At 34.0% G+C, this 17091-nt stretch overlaps 2 protein-coding genes across 3 annotated transcripts in view; one reads left to right on the top strand and one right to left on the bottom strand.

Moving 5' to 3' along the window:
* Nucleotides 1-17091, bottom strand: part of Rph (Rabphilin) — a 242387-nt gene that overhangs the window by 74587 nt on the left and 150709 nt on the right. The window lies entirely within an intron of this gene.
* Nucleotides 1-17091, top strand: part of Rilpl (Rab interacting lysosomal protein like) — a 68456-nt gene that overhangs the window by 23570 nt on the left and 27795 nt on the right. For both annotated transcript variants that reach the window (XM_076128062.1, XM_076128063.1), the window contains exon 3: nucleotides 9867-10006. In XM_076128062.1, the coding sequence (XP_075984177.1) occupies nucleotides 9867-10006 (140 nt within the window). The remainder of the gene's footprint in view (nucleotides 1-9866; nucleotides 10007-17091) is intronic.

Here is a 17091-nt window from a genome sequence, read left to right on the forward strand (position 1 = left end):
AATATAATTAATTAAATAAAAAATCCGATATTCCGAATATTCCGAAGACTTATACGTTTTCTATTTTATGGAACTTTATTTATTTATGTGGTTAGCAAGTATTTAGACTGTAAGTATTTTTGTTTGTATCTGTATCTATGAGTACTTATTTCATTTTGTAAGCCAATGGTGCCGTTATATTTTAAGCTGCGAGTTTAATTAGAGCTCTGGTATCTGGTACATATTTTTTCGTAAATCCGACTTAACTCATTTTGTATGTTCTACAATTTAATGTTTGTATGGAATTAACAATAACCTCTTAAATACCAACCCGTGTTTTTTTAATAAATGTTGTCTTATGAGCTGTTTACTAATTTTTGTTGCCAATATTCAATATCATTTTGATTTCTTGCGTCACCATGTATATATCAAAAAATCTGTTCTAACTAGATAAACAAAAACCCTCAAATAAATACTGTTTTCTCCCCATTACTTCTCGTCTCTTGCTCTATAAAGAAAGAAGGAAGGACATTATTTTCTGCCGGCAACGTCTTTTGCTGATAAATGTTTTGGCTCGAGTGACTCCCTACGGATAGCCTGAACTTCATAGCTATGTCTTGTGTCTAAAAATATATATATTTTTGGCTTGGGTATTTTTGCTGTTTATAAGATAGTTTTAGTTTTATATGATAGCTCTAGAAAAGTGAAATTTCGTTTGAATAAAAGTAGGTAAATTTACAAAAAAACATCTTACTTAATCACCCAAGAACAACACTTGCGACGGTTTCCAAAAACTCCTTTTTAAAAAATAGTTAGTAGTAAGTTTTTGCGTTAAAAAGCTAAAGAGATGCTCACAAACTTACCCATTTAATAAAGAAATTAGTACTTGGTCGTTACATACATAGCTTTGTTCGGTTTTCTATGATAAAGTATACCAATGTATGAATAGTTGTTTTGTAAGGTATTTTTTTGCGATAATCTGGGTTGTGTACAAACGATAAAGATTGCGTGACTATCAGATAAATTGTTTGTTAAAACAAACAAATTGTAGTTGGATGTTTGTTCAAGATTATAATCTTTTTATTTGAGATTTCAATGATTACTTCTTAAAGTTTTGTGTGTTTTACTTTATTATGTAAATTCTTCAAAAAATAAGTGTGACCCAGATTTTAGCAGTTTACATTTTCTCTCATATTGTTTTCAACTTAACGGAACTACTAATATGCATCCATTTCATGTAACATTTTTGTATTACACGACTAAATCGCTAAATTTATATTTCGTTTGTTACAACGTCTTCTCTTTGGATCATATACAGACATTTTGTGTTTTGAATACTATGATAATAGTGCATAATACTAATATTTCATGCATGCTTGACTTTAACTAACAGTACCTACTGTCAGTGCAAAATGTTTAAATGTATAAAACTGGATAAACAAGTGCAATACAGCATAAACACTACGTTACATAACTAATAGTATGAAATGAGTTATTTCCGATGAACTACGTCACGACTCCAAGTATTTTTTATTAAAGAATAGCTGAAATACGACCATTAATCAGTGCCAGTCAAAAATTGTTCTCGCGGATTTATTTCATCAGCATTTTTATGAGTTTAACATTTTCATTTCGTTAAGCCTCTGTGCGGCATGAAAATGTGCTACAGGGTATTTCATTTTAAAATCATGGACGCGATATAATGTTGCCAACCTTATTTTTTATGATTTCGTTTTATGGACAATCTTAAGAAATGGTGATTAAAAATATTTAACTTAAACACAACTACTATGTCTATTCTCATGATGAGTTTCATCAAATTTGGTTAAGCGGTTCAGGCGAAAAAACGTAACAGACTTTCACATTTATAACAAAAAAAAAAAAAAAACATTTATAATTTAGGCATGGATAAGAAAACTACGAGATAATTTTTTTTTGAACGCGAGTGAAGTTTGGAGTCGATTTATTAAATCAATTATTTGTTGCTACACAAGTATAAAATAAATCGACTCTCTTATTTACCATCATGTATGAACCTTTCTTATAGAAATCTTAGTGAAAGGGCTTCTATAGAAACTCGAGAGTCAGCTTTTATGTACTAGATTCTTTATTATTGCTTTTCAATAGAAAAATGAAGCGCTCGCCGCTCGTAGCCTGTTATACTCACAGGTCGGTTACCGGCTAGTAAGGAGAAAGACTCTTTGGCAACTAGTTTATTATATTTTTATTAGTATTTGAGTAAGATATCCCAGTAATGTGATTTGTGAGTGTGAGAGATTCAGATTTCATATATCAAATCCTACAACTTTTACTACACTATTGCTACACAAAATGCTCATAAAACTTTTAAGTTTCACTTTCACTGTAAAACATAAAAAATGTATTTTTTGATATTTTTTTTACGTGACTTGCTAGTTCAGGAACAACAAGCATGAAATTCAGAGGCTGCACTATAACTAGCTAAAGCGCTTCAATTTTCACTGTTAGAAAAGGACAATGTTACACAAACCGTTTAGCTCTATCTCTTTCTCTCGATAGAACTTGGATCGTTTACCATCTTAGTACGACCCCATCTGTGGTTAAAATTGTCTCCCTTACGTAAAGCTTTTCTCAACTTATATTAAAGTAAATATTTGTGGGAACTGCAAACTGTTGCTTCAGGGTCTTAATGAACTTTGCGATGTTGGTGATTATGTTTGTAAGGGTCTTGTGGTACAGGAGGGTCTTTGCAGAATTGCTGCTTAAATAAAAAGTGTTAGGCGTTATTTGTCTTTTGACGATCATGCAAATTAGAATTTAATAATATTTATTGCGCTTTTGAACAAAGGGATATACTCTTTTATTCAAAAGCGCAATAAATATACTCATATGTAAAAGAAATTAGAATAAATTAAAAACCAGACCAGTAGACACGTTAAAGGAAATAGGCATATTTTTATATAAGTAATCTGATCGTTGCTTCATGTCCATTGCAAAGTCTACAATAATCTCGATTGTGTGTGTTGTCAGTTGAACTCACATAAAAGAGACATGACAAGAATACTTTGATAAATACGTCACAGAAAATACAGCGGTAATATCAGCGGTCTGAAGGCGTCAAAACACCCTACTTGCGAGTGTCAAATATTTTCTTTGAAACTTTTCTATAACGGGAAAACTCTTGACACATTTATCTTAAGAAATAACGAAGGTCTAAAATGAAAGAGTATTTCTTTAGATACCGCGAAACGTTTTAATGTAATAGCACTTTGTAAAGCGTTGCAAAGATGTCTAAAAGCGTGCCTTTCTCCAGAATGCTTTTACTCTTATATTTCAATTATTTCACTTAAGAAAGTAGTAGGTCGTTCCTTTGAGATTTTCTTTGGAATTTCGTATGATGAAGAATTTCCTTGAAAGAACATTTTATCTTTTGGAGGGTTACATACGGATTCTTTTGCTGTTTCGTATCCGTATTTTGGGGTCAACAATATAAACAAATTTGTTGAATGTTAGATGTTAGTTTTTGTGTGGATTGTGACCGGACCTCTATCTAAGGGATAAATTATATTGGATAAAGGATGACGTGCTAACAGATTCGCGTTAATCCTATTACTGTCATTGTCACGATGTGTTACACAAAGAGCCGTGGAATGACATGTCTGTTGAAATCTGAATATATTAAAAGACTACTTTACTTCATTATTTTCCGTTTAATTTTGTAATTTTATAGATTGGCATGGCTTCAAGTTTTTCGGCCGACTTTTAGTTACCCGATATTTTTTACGGCATCATTTTGACAGAGAATCTATGGAAAAAGTCATATACAAATTGTTAGTTTTTGACACAAAAAATTAGGGTGATCAAGTACTTTGTTTTTGCTTGACATTTTGGCACAAACACTCTGTCACAAGCTAAGCAGGTAAGTTTTCCTAAAATTGCCCCATATCTGCCATGGTAAATATTAAAGCAATTAATATAATTCCCAATGTACCAATACTTTGAAACATGAACATCATAAATCTCAACTTACAGGTGGCTTAGCTCCCGGCTTCGCTCGAGTAAATCCGTCCTCATGATTTGATTAATTACCGCTGGGGATTGCAAATTACTTAGTTTCCTTTTCGCTTATGAAGGTAGAACGTTTTAATTTTAACCCAGACGTCTCTATAATTCTCAGGCCCATTTTTGTGAATTAATTTTAGGCTGTATAAAATGTCATGTTTTTGTCAGACTTATTATTTATGAGAAAACTTAGGATTTCGTTTTTTTTCTAATGAGTAATTGCTCGGTGGATAGCATACATACATAATATCACGCCTCTTATACCCAAAGAGACAGGCGTATATAATACAGCCCCGTTTCGCCATTTACAATTTTAATTACATGTAATACAGGGCCAGCCTTCCGCTGGGTACATTACCAAACTCCAGATCGCTTATTCGTTTTTCGTCCAGATAATAGTGGCGAGCTCAGTGGATATATGGTTATAAAGTTCCATATATGTTTGCGTCATATTATTGTCATTTAATTCGTTAACGATCTTACTTAGAATGACCGGATGCCTTTATGTATTATGCGTTATATTACAATCAAGTTAAATTACGATGGTCACCCATCGTAATTTAACTTTGTTGTATTTAACTTTCACGGTATTAACATTGATTTCTTTTAATATTGCAACGGGTCATTGAAAATTAAAAATTACGATACCTTATTTGTTTAATCTACGTTTCGATCCAGTTCCACCGATCGTGGTTACTGACTGACGGATGTTAGTGCTAAGCGTCGCCTCCTTTAAAATCTTTAGGTATTTGCTAACTCCAAGAACGCCAATATACTCTCAAATGAAACATGTAAAGATGTGCGAAGTAAAGATTAATAATATGTAAAACGCATAGCCACGAACATGAATCATAATCACATTTGCACTTCACTCAAGTTAATGGCTTAATCTCAAACACTACCTTTCATACTAATTTTGCAACTGTGTATTTAGAAAACATGGTTTCTTAATGCGATAATATCAAATGTAGTAACAATGGTATACTTGTACTTATTGCGATGACATGGTCTTATATGAAGTAACGCGACTATGTAAGTTATGTGACAATATAAAGTAATTATGGTGACGTTTTGCAAATTACTTTGTTGTACTGTTTTATTTGTATAGGATTTCCTTGATGCATATTATTTCTTACTAATATTATAAATGTGAAAATCTGTTTGTTTGTCACGCTTTTACGGTTATATCGTTGAACTAATTTGTGTTAATATTAGGCGCGGATATAGACCATAGGCTTAGGCTACTTTTGAAAAAATGCGACTGACATAGGGAATGATAACTTTTTTCGCAAGAAAAGCAGCGCATGTAACTAGTAAATAAATAAAGTTAAGATTACTAACTAACCTTGTTATGCAAAAAAATTAAATATAATATATTTTTTGAGGTGTAGTAGATCTTTATTGAACGAGCTTTTTCTTGCTTAAAATTATGACATTAACTTAACTCTTATTCTTCAAGATAAAGTGTCTAAGATCCAGCATTTTTATATTCCAAATGCATACTTATAAAATACAAGAATAATAGAACTCCAGAAATAGCTGCTATCATCCTTTCATCTTCCAAACATTTTCATCTCGGATGCATAAAATTGAAGTGAAGTTTTGAACGTTATTCAACGTCATGCGCTCATGAAAAGCGCTCAAGCTATTGAAACGATGTTTGCGACACCTTCACGGGCAGACCTTTATTCATAGATGAATTTTGAGTATGAAGCGGAGGGTGGCATTTATTGCTTGCCAAGTTAAAGAAGCTTTTTGCTTTATTAACATTATTATTATTATTTTGCTATATTACTAGCTCACCGGCACAAAAAGCTTATTCACTATTTAAGTCATTTAGGTTTGCTTTTAAAAAGGCGCCTTAGTTTAATCCCGGGATCTTCAACTTTGTTCTCGTCGCATTTCATAAAATTTGGCTAAATTGTTTAGCTGTGAAAACGTAACAAACTGACATACACAAGTTTGTATGAACCACTGAAAAGATTATGGTGGGATAACTGCCTTCATTTTCTTGCTCCGTTATCCTTCCATGCAAATAAAACCACGGTTAGAAACCAGTTAACAATAATGCAGACATAAACGACATTTTTATAATGACCTATGCTAAGAACGTTATGAATCAGTACAAAAAATATTGCAAAATGATTCATCTTACCATATTACCTCTATATGACTAAACAACTGATGTCATTACAATACAATGTTACGTAAACAAAACAAATAAATCAAATCAAATATCATTTCTTTTTGTCTCGGAAACTGCTGAGCACTTTTTAATGGGGCATTCAACGATTGTTACGATCGCCGTAACTGAGTACCGTGTCATTAGAGGTATTTAGATCGGTACAAAGAAAAATACGCGTTTATCCAATACACTTTCCTGTTTGACCGATAGAAATATTATTTTTTCTTTTGTACCTTCTCACGGTGTTATGTAAGGAAATGAATTTTGTTTGACGGATATTGATAAATGTTGTTGTAATAAAACATTTTGCGTAAGTGTCTGATTGATTTAAGTATTTTTTGCGTATAACATAAGCCATTTAACTTTGAGTGTCGAATGCAAAAACGTACTTAAACTATAAGTAACTCTTAAGTATCATATTGTTTTTGTCATTTGGACTTGTATTGTAGCGACAGATATTTTTTTTAGCATCACCTAAATTGAATTATGTTTCTGTTTGGCTGTAAGAGTTTAGTTTGTATTTCAACTTCCGCCCAGAGCCTTGTTTTTGCTCCAGACATATAAAATAAAAAAAATCTTGTACTTAAAGCTTTTACTACAATAAGTACATCAGATCACAATAAGTTTCACGTGCACCTTTATTACTAAGTTATAAAAAGCTCAAGTTTAATAAGGAAAATCAGGTTGTAACCAATGGATGAGGGCTGCACGTGTGTGACTATAAAAAGATCGTATTTTTATCTTTTGCTCAGAATATAAAGGTTAGGTTATGGACTTTCTTATAGTTCTAATGTCATTAATGTTTTTTTGTGGCTACAACAAAAGATTGCGATTTTTCTTCGGCCCGATAAAGCTCTATGGAGTTCATATCTAGAGTTTATTTTACCTATATGTAAGAACCTAAACTTAAAACTTTTATATAATAGTAGGTATAAAGCATGTTTGCACATACATTTGCTATGTACCAATTGATACTCGGCCAACGTCGCTCCATTGCTGGGCGAAGGACTTCCAATCTTCGCTATCTTTTGCCATCGTACTCTTATTTCTTCCTTGCCTTAAATAAGATATCCTACCATCGCTTTCAAGATCAGCCTCAGCATAAAAAATCTACAGTGAATAATAAAATTTCCTCTAGTCGATAAAAATTTGGAGCTTTTGGAAATACCTAAAGCGTTTATAATTTTCCTTAACGCCTAACATCCAAGTTCCATTAGTTATCTGTTCGTTATAATAGGTGACTGCAATTATATCACACATGACAAAGATCTTATCTTGCTAATCTATACCCGCATTACCCTGATTGATGGCTTCACCTAAATCTATCGGATATATGCTAATACAAGTCTCCTTGTTGGTATAGGATGGGCTGTTTTGATTTAATTTGGTAGGTGAAAGTTTCGCCCTTAGGATAACTAAGACGGGTTAATAAGATAGTGAGGATTAACTGCTTCTTTAGCGCAGTCGGTACCTATTGTATTTGACGGCTATGCGTGCTGCACGAGGTCTCGGGTTTGATTTCCAGGTCCGGCAAAGTACTATTATAGTAGTAGGTTTATTCAGTTTGGTTACGTGTTCGCAAAATGGCTTTAAGATCCCCTATTACATGAGACTAGAACTGTTAATGGTAAAACGTGGGGGTATTTCGTCTCCTCCTTACCTCACCTCAGTCTTATCCTTCGGGTAAAACAGGCGTGATGTTATGTATGCATAAGTATTGAAAAAAAAAAATCATCTTTAAGATAAGAAAGATGGGTTAATAAGATAGTGAAGTTTTTAGGAAGGATAAGGATAGAAGATGAAATGATTTGACGGAAGCGTAAGGAAGTTATTTCGTAGTAACATCAGTTGATAACGAGTGGGATAGAGTGTATGAGCCTGGAAAGATAAGGAAAAGTGAATGACTAAGGGACGATTGGTGGAAATGCAAGCCATAGTTAGATATTATCAATCCGTGATGAAAGTTCTTTAAGTATTTTCTTGTAGCATAACAAAGCTATTTATTTCTCGATTATTGTAAATGATATATTCTACCTCCTTACTATATCCAATGGGATGTCGATTAAAAGAAAATATTCAATGATAGTATTCACGACTGGCTGAACTTAAGGAATTTACCATAACAGGTCTGGAGTATTTATCACTGAGTATAAATCATGAAAAAAAAGCATAGACGTAAAGACGTTTTTCTTCATACAAGATCTGCAGGATATTTCAAGGCTCTCCACAATCGAATTTATTTATATCATTGCTATAAAATGTCTATCTACTAACCGCCAATTTCACGGCTTATGTATAAATGTCGGGCAGGCTATCTGTCAGATTCACAAAGTGACGGCTAACGTACGAAAATAACTGTCAAAATTCAACTAGATAAGCTATTTAAGACATTTTTCTACAAGAATCTAAATCAAAATTAGATTTTGTCGCTGTACTAAATCTTAATGATAATAACATTGACTGATATATCTTTTGCTACACTTAACACTCTGAAATAAAATTAATTCAAAACGATATTATCTGGGGGCACGGAAGTGCCCCCGCAAGTCGAGCATAAAAAAAAGCGGCACGGCCGTAACATCCTTTTCTCGAAGCAATTCGGGCTATTTTTGACACCCCTATAATTTCGTTGTGGATAAAACAAGAAGCCTGGATTTTCAGCAACTAATCAGTCATTGTATAAACACGATATATTTAAAATTTCAGTCAATTTGAACCAGTAGTTTAAGAATGACAACTTGTTAAAATTTTGAATTTTGTCACTCACTGATTCACTGACTCACTGACTCACCGATCATCAAAAGTCTAAGGTACTTCTAGCAGACTTAGAAGCTTAAAATTTAGAATACAAATAGGGTTTAGTGTCTTAATCATGGGAAAAATTTAATATTTTCTAATTTCGGTCCAGTTTTCTAAATACACCAACTGCAACAATAACTTTGTAATCCCATATCAATGTATAAGATTACAAGGTTACATTTGCAGTTAATGAATTATTATTACTGTAGAAAATAAAATAAATAGGTGTAAATAGGTACCTACTATATGAGGCATAACGGGAGGGGGAAAAAGGTGGGTAAGGGTGTTTAGCCCATGAAACTGAACAACATTCCCATAAGAAAATATGTTGAATTATGAAAAAAAATCGTCTTTCCATACAAATTGGACTTATGTTCGCTCTACAAAAAGAAGTGAGATGCCATCAAAAACATTCTGTAAAAACCTCAAGTCTCGCCGTAAAAAGTTGTGAGATCTATATAATACCAAGTCGATTAATCTATTTAGTCTCTACTTAAAGGACCTTCTGTCTTAAGTTATTACGTATGTTATTATCATGCCAATTTTAAAAAAATACCTTTAAAACAAATAGATCGACTTGGTCATTAAATATCACTCTTTCAGAAAAATATTCATAGCATTATACCAAGGATTCAATATATTCACTGCTAACCCATTGCAACCTACAGCGGGGCAAACACATTTCCTCATAATCTCCGTAATCTCCGTCCACATTTTACTTTCATGGTCCAAATTCTTTTTCAGCCCCGAGCAACAATTCAGATTATAAAAAAGAAAAATTGCGTTTTTTCCCCTTATCTACAGTTTAGATGACAGTAGTTTAGTAATGTTGTATATAATAACTTTACCTTTCATCCCCCAGGTACAAGCGCCCCACCATCACCGGCCAGAGAACACGACCAGGAAGTCCTGTCACGTCTGAGCAGCACAGCAGAGAAACAACGCGCCACACTCCGCCACCAGGAGTTACAGCTTCAGGAGAAGCAGCAGCTTATTGATAGCGTGAGTACATCTCATTATTATAATGTTCCTTCCAAAAAGATTAATGGGGTAGTCTGGCTATGTCCGAGAAAAACTACAACCTAATATCGGTTATGTGGAAAAGTGACCTTTAAACGGTCTACTTATGACCTATGTGGTCTGTTCGTAATGGTTATGTGCGAGAAAAACTACAACCATAAATCGGCTATGTGGAAAAGTGACCTTTAAACGGTCTACTTATGACCTATGTAGTCTGTTCGTCTTTGGTCGGTTAATAAGTTCTCTTCTAGTAATTAGTGTTTTGCACATCTGGATACAGCTGGAAGTAAAATACTCGTAATTTCCTATAGTGTACAAGCACAACTAGCATGTTTATCTAAGTTTAAAATGTTTTTCGTAAAAAAACATGCAAATTGTTACTGTCAATAATTTCCGATCACGAATCCACAGTAAAACATATTTCGTTTATTAACCAGCTTATCAAATTTCCAATCAAAATGTGTTAACTAAAACAGACATCCGATGAGAGATGTGAATTACCAATATATTTATGAAACGAATATAAATAACTTGCTAGACTGTTAACAAACTTCATGAAATTGTATAGAGGAAAAACTGCTCAAATGCAATAAAACTCCATGCATTTTAAGTGTTGCAATATTTTATTGTCAATAAATTAAATAACTGTATTCATGAATTTGGTATTAAATCGTGTTTTGAATACGAAATTCAATACACAAATGGACAGGGCGTAGCAGTTGGAGAATATGTCGCCGATTCGTATACAATTAGCATTCATTGTGGTGCAAATTCTGGTAGCGAAATGTACGGCTACGTGACATTTGTGGCGCTTCGGTATTACAGATACGCTTGTAATTTGGTTAAACTTTTCGGTGGAATTTATAGGTAAAATCTCTTGCTATGAATTCTGTCCAATGTTGATCAGATAATAAACTTTTGAACGTTTTACGTTTACGGTAGAACATACTCGGTTATGATGGGTACACGATGTACAATGGACATACGTACTAGACTTTGATAATAGATTTTGCTACTGAACTAAATGATGGGCAAACTTAAAACTGGTCGAAATCATCCCTCGTCAGTAGGTGAGGCAAGCAACCTTTGGCGCGGAAACTTATAACTTCTACGTACTAAAAACAAAAGGCTATGGGCAGTCTAAGCCACATATTATGTTGACCATTTTGATCCTTTGGTTCTCAGTCATGTAAATAATAATAGATCGATCGTAATATTGAAATATCATTCATACGACGTGGTCTATTATTTACACAGAAGTTATTCGCATTAATAATGCAAGCGTTTATCAACCAAGGTCTTTAAGACGCATAATACAATAAATTGCGCTCTCTTTTTCGCTACAAAAGCGATAAAAGTTCTTCGTTTCAAACTATGAAAGTTATAAAAAGAGTTGTGTCTAGGCTTTCATAGCTAACTCCTCTGGGCAATTTTCGTAACTTTTGCGAACTTAATTTTGTTCGGTGCTCTGCAGTGCATCATATAATAATATATTATTTATTAAAAAATATATAATTTTTTAGATAATTTGTAGGATGCTCTAACATCTGCAGATATGATTGTATATGAGGATTTAAGAATGAGGACGGCACAATAAGTAGTTTACTTGGATAGCAGCAGATGGACAATCTTAGGTCTATGCCTGTTAATATGGGAGTAAAACATGATTTTATATCTGTACTAGCTGACCCGCGCAACTTCGCTTGCGTCACATAGGAGAGAATGGGTCAACATTTTCCCCGTTTTTGTAACATTTTTTATTGCTACTCTGCTCCTATTGGCCGTAGCGTGATGATATATAGCCTTAAGCCTTCCTCGATAAATGGACTATCTAACACTGACAGAATTTTTCAAATCGGACCAGTAGTTCCTGAGATCAGCGCGTTCATACAAACAAACAAACAAACAAACAAACCTTTCAGCTTTATAATATTAGTATAGATTTTTGTAGCTTTAGTCTCATATCCTATACAAAATCATCGCATGAACTTTACCCATCTCATTCTTCCAGAATTTTCTCATTACAAATTCGGCCTAACTTCAACGAAGCCATAAATCGCATTCTTCCATAAAAGGTCGCAATGAAGCGAAACAGTAAACATTATCTAGTTTACGAGGTCCCTATGTCTATATAGATAAGGTCGAAAGTCGTGTTGTACTAATAAAATTGCGTTGCCGACTTTTATGTTTCCGATAACAAAAGTGCTTGGAATCTTTAAATAGTGTTTATTGGGCGTAATTGAATTTCTGTGACCTTAGGCACTATATTCAAAGGTTACGATAAGTTTTCTTTTATTTGTCGAACGAAGACCTTGGCAAAGAATTTTTAATGTACACTTGTGCTCAATTTCACTAGTTCCTAATAATATTAAATTACAGGCAAAATATTCCTAACTAGCCCTCGTGTAAATGTTTTCATTATAATGTAGCAATTACCTAGTGACATAAAGATTTGTTCCTGTTGTGATATACACGGTGCCATACTATCACATCATACATGGTTGTAAATAGGGCAAGGGGGCCCTTTAAACTTATTTGTCGCAGGCGTTATTAAATGATCTCTGTGGCGCGGTCGGTAGTGTATACGGGTTCGATTGCCGGGTCGGGCAAAGTACTATTGTCTTTTTATTTTTGTTTTTTCTAGTATTTGAATATCTCTCAATAGCAGCTCGGAGTTTGCAAACTTGCTCGGTATATGGCAATAGGCTCGCCCGCTAGGATAGGCTCGCTCCCTATTAAACGGGACTAACATTATTAATGGCGAAACGCGAATGTAAATCGTACAGCTGTGCCCACACTTTCGGGCATAACAGGCGGGATATAATGGATGTATGTTAATACAATAATTCATACAATAATATTATCTATACTAATATCTTGTAACTCAACAATAATAATACAGTTAGATCTTGAATTTCCACCCATCTCTATATAATATATTGTCTAAATTCTCCTATATTCTGATACTAATCCGGTTATATACATAAACCAATTATTACATAAGTGGTCTCGATGCACTGAACACAGACGTTATGAATGCTAATCGAATGAAAATCAAAGTTATTGCACAAACAACGGATGGTGTACGGAACAATATTATTAGCACCATGTTACAAGCAAATAGTTTATTACACGTGGCTTATTATTATTTATTATGCAATAACGATCGCTCCCTACTACGTAGCATGGGTTCAAATATCCCACTGCTGTGTGGTCTTTTGTCTACATTATTAGCGTTTGGAAAATTTAAGCTGAAGTTTTATGTTCCATTGATAGAATCTACGTTGACAAAGAGTTGGTTTATTTCTTTTTCTGCCTCATGAAAGAAAAAGGACACATTTGCTAGTGACGAGTTAACAGGTGTGTTGACTTTAAACTGTCTAATCTACCCCCACGTAAACTGTATAGAAATGTGGCCTCAACCCTTTTCAACGTCAGACGAGACTGACATGTAAAGAACAAATGAATAATTAACTTCTTTAGTAGACAACGTTACTAATGTTAGAATTTAGGTATTCATTTTAAAGGTCAACTACTACACGTACTAAGAATCTTCTGTCATTAATATTACTTAATAAAGAACAAAACGTCAGGCCTGGGCTGAAACGTCAAGCTTTCAAAGGTAAAAAGCGTGTACGCGTTAATTCCCATATCCTATTACATAATAACCATGAAACGCGAAAGTTTAAAATGTATGAACGAACAAAATGTACAATCAGACCAGGAAACAACAATTTCTATGTGACATAAATATTTGTTTTGTTTGACAATCGAACTCACGACACTCGCACTTAGTAGTAGCGGCGGCGTGGTGACTAGCTTATTTCTTGTTAGATGCAAAACCACCTACTTTAAAAACTTTGGTACAGCCGTCAATCACAAAGTGTGACTTTTCCCTGAAACATTTCTAAGAGGCCTACAATATTTGGTCTTAAGACTAAATTCCCAATGCGACTTATTACATTGTTTAGAACTTCCGTAATGAGCTTACTGTCTTCGCTACATAAGTCTCGAATTACTTTGAAAGGCTCTTGTTTAAGACTTGTTGTGTTTTCTTTAATTACAGAACAAATTGAAAATGTTTGTTTTAGTGTCGAATCTCAAAGACAAAGGAAGCTGAGGGAAATCTTTGAAATTGGACTATTATTGAGTGTCACAATGCTACTGTTTCTATTAATTAGGAGAAATAAACTGATTTTGTAAACCTATTATATGATGCTTACGAGAGTATACATAAAAACATTTTGTAAGCCAGCTTTGCTGCCATACGTTGGTCAAGTTATAGAAATGTGAAGTTTTTAGGCAATTAATGAGTCTCAAATGAGCCATTTCAGCAACACGGTGACCCCAGTACATTTAGCGTGAGTGAAAAAAGTCTTCAGTTCATTCACGCTTCTAGGAATATAATGACAAAAGTCATATATTTTTTTTATACTCTCTATTACGCACGGGAATTTGACTGACAAGCCGTCAAAACCATATTATTATACTACCTCTCCATACCGTTTTACGGCGAAAAAACGTGTGTCAAAACCTGGATAAGCTCAACAGACATACAAAAATCACTTTATATGCTAAATACTCGTAAAATATTCTATAACCCAGCGTTACTTTGACCTGTTACTATGAAATATTAAAGCTCCGGATATTTTAATATCAAAAAGACTATTCACTCGACATTTCAGAGGCAAAAATTCACCATTTTTTCCTCCATTGCAAATCCGCTTCGCAATTATAATTTCATCTGAAAGTGCTAGCCAAAGGTCAGGTTACCTAAGCCCTGTGCTGTAATGAAAAATTTAATAACATTATGAAAGTCGTGCCACCTTTGTATATTTAAACCTCTTTTGTGATGAAAGGTTGGTACCTACTGTTTAAAAAGTTAATGAGAGATGTGGGTGTTTTGTTCATTCTATTTAATGAGATCTAAGGGCGCGTTCCTACTATGTCGCAACGATTTACTTATCGTTGGACTACTGTCGTCTCTAGCTGTTCACATTATAACGATTGTTTGTCGTATCTAGCCAAAAAAATGTCGTAGACGACAGTAAGCCGTGTCGTTCTATACGTGAACACCTACATTTGAATATATAAGCCACGACACTTAAAACTACATGATTATCTGTCGTCACGACATAGTGGGAACGCGCCCTTAGGTAGGATATTTTGGGTGTCTGCCGTAGGAGTTCGTAAATGTTAATTAAAGATTTTTGGAGTAAATCATTTACAGAGTTTTGTTACATTTTCTCTTAATATGTCTGATAATATGGTCTGTGCCTAAATAATTTGATCGTAAAAGTTGCTTCGTAGTTTTTGCGTTTAAATGACTTTATTACGCGGTTCAGTTTCTTGATTGACAGTTTGATTATCTCATTGAAAAGATATTAAAGTTAGTAAGTCTAGAAATTATGTTGTGAGAATGAAATTTAGTTATTTTAAATTATTATACAACGCCTTTGTTAGGTGATTGAAAGCCTTTGTAAAAAATTTAATTATTTAGTAAATGATTATTAGCCAAAATTGTAGATTTTATAGTTAAGAGCCGATTCAGGGTCGAATTCTGCTCTTAACTCAAAAATCTTAAATTTTTTGACCTTAGAAAAAATTGTTACATCATCGTCTGGTTTCTTGCTACTTATTTGCTAGACAATTACACGTGCTAATATTAAAACTTTTCTCAATATTTTACGCTGACGTGTAAAAGTGACTGCATAATTGATTACATTTATCAAAGATAATAACTAAGCTGACAATCAATTGATATATTATTTTATCGATGTGGGTCAATTTTTATTTGTTTCGATTCGATGCCCTCGAAAGAGTATACAAATGCGACTTACATCAGGATCGATTTCCGCGTTGAGAAAAGGGTCAACATTTTTATCGGGTTACTATGAACCCTACTTTGCTCTAACGGTGAAGGAAAATATCGTGATAAAACCTTGCATGCCTAAAAATATGTTCAATACATTTATTGAGGGCTTGCAAAGACCCCAACCCGTGCTTGGCCAGCATGATGGTCTCAAGGCCTTACCCCTCTCTCTAATGGGAGGAGTCCTTGCCCACCAGTGGGACAGTAATGGGTTAAAAAAAATCAACTTCGCGAAATACTGATGTATTGTTTCTGATTACGAAACCAGGGTACCATAAGCTCGTGGGTGACCTTTGCGTGGGAATTTTCTTCCCACTTGTATTCCCAGTTTGTCACCCAGGGGGACAGTGTTATAGGGGACAACTGGAAAAATACCGACCTTTGACCAAGTAGTTCAAGAGACTGCCTAAAGGCTCATGACATAGTTCGTCCATAGCCGTCTTGATGACTTTCCATGCCTTGCAGCGGATGAGACACTCATTTCAAATAATCTAAGCGGCTATTTCAAAACACACACACAGGCCGTTGTATTCTCAAGGAAATATAAAGAAGATAATTATACCTAACAACTACAATGCGTTTGGATTTGTTTACATAGTAACAAATAATAAAAATTGGTTAAACGGATCTTAAATGCGATTAGAATTTTAAGGCTATCGATACCCATAATAACACCTTACAATTCTTATCGTGTTTGAAATCCGTTTAACAAATTCGTATTATCTGAACAAACCGCAATAGTTTAAAAATGTTTACACTTGTCGTATAACTGTGCCGAAACAGTAAAACTTTGTCCGCGTTTTGAGCAAGCGCCATTGGCATGTCGTATGAAATAAAATAAAATCCTGAATTTAATAAAAATTGCTTAGCTTTTGCCGACAAATCAGTGCACTCGGTTCATTCCGCCTTATCCATCTAGCTTGTACAGCTCCACTCAGTAGAAACTCAGACAATGCACAGTGCAGCTATAATTGAATTTAAAATGTGGGTCATCTCTAGTTAGTTTCTAAAAGCATTCGACATGGAACTGTGGCGAATGTGCAGTTTTATTTTAACAGCCGATCGATGGAAAACGTTAATAAAACTAAGTTTTTCAGAGGCCATTTTCAGGGCAATTTTAACATGATAGATGGATGGATACGGTTAGTTCGAGTTTGCAGAAATATGCAAAAATATTTTGAAATGAAACGGGAGC

This window comes from Anticarsia gemmatalis, chromosome 20, assembly GCF_050436995.1.
Source record: "Anticarsia gemmatalis isolate Benzon Research Colony breed Stoneville strain chromosome 20, ilAntGemm2 primary, whole genome shotgun sequence".
NCBI lineage: Eukaryota > Metazoa > Arthropoda > Insecta > Lepidoptera > Erebidae > Anticarsia > Anticarsia gemmatalis.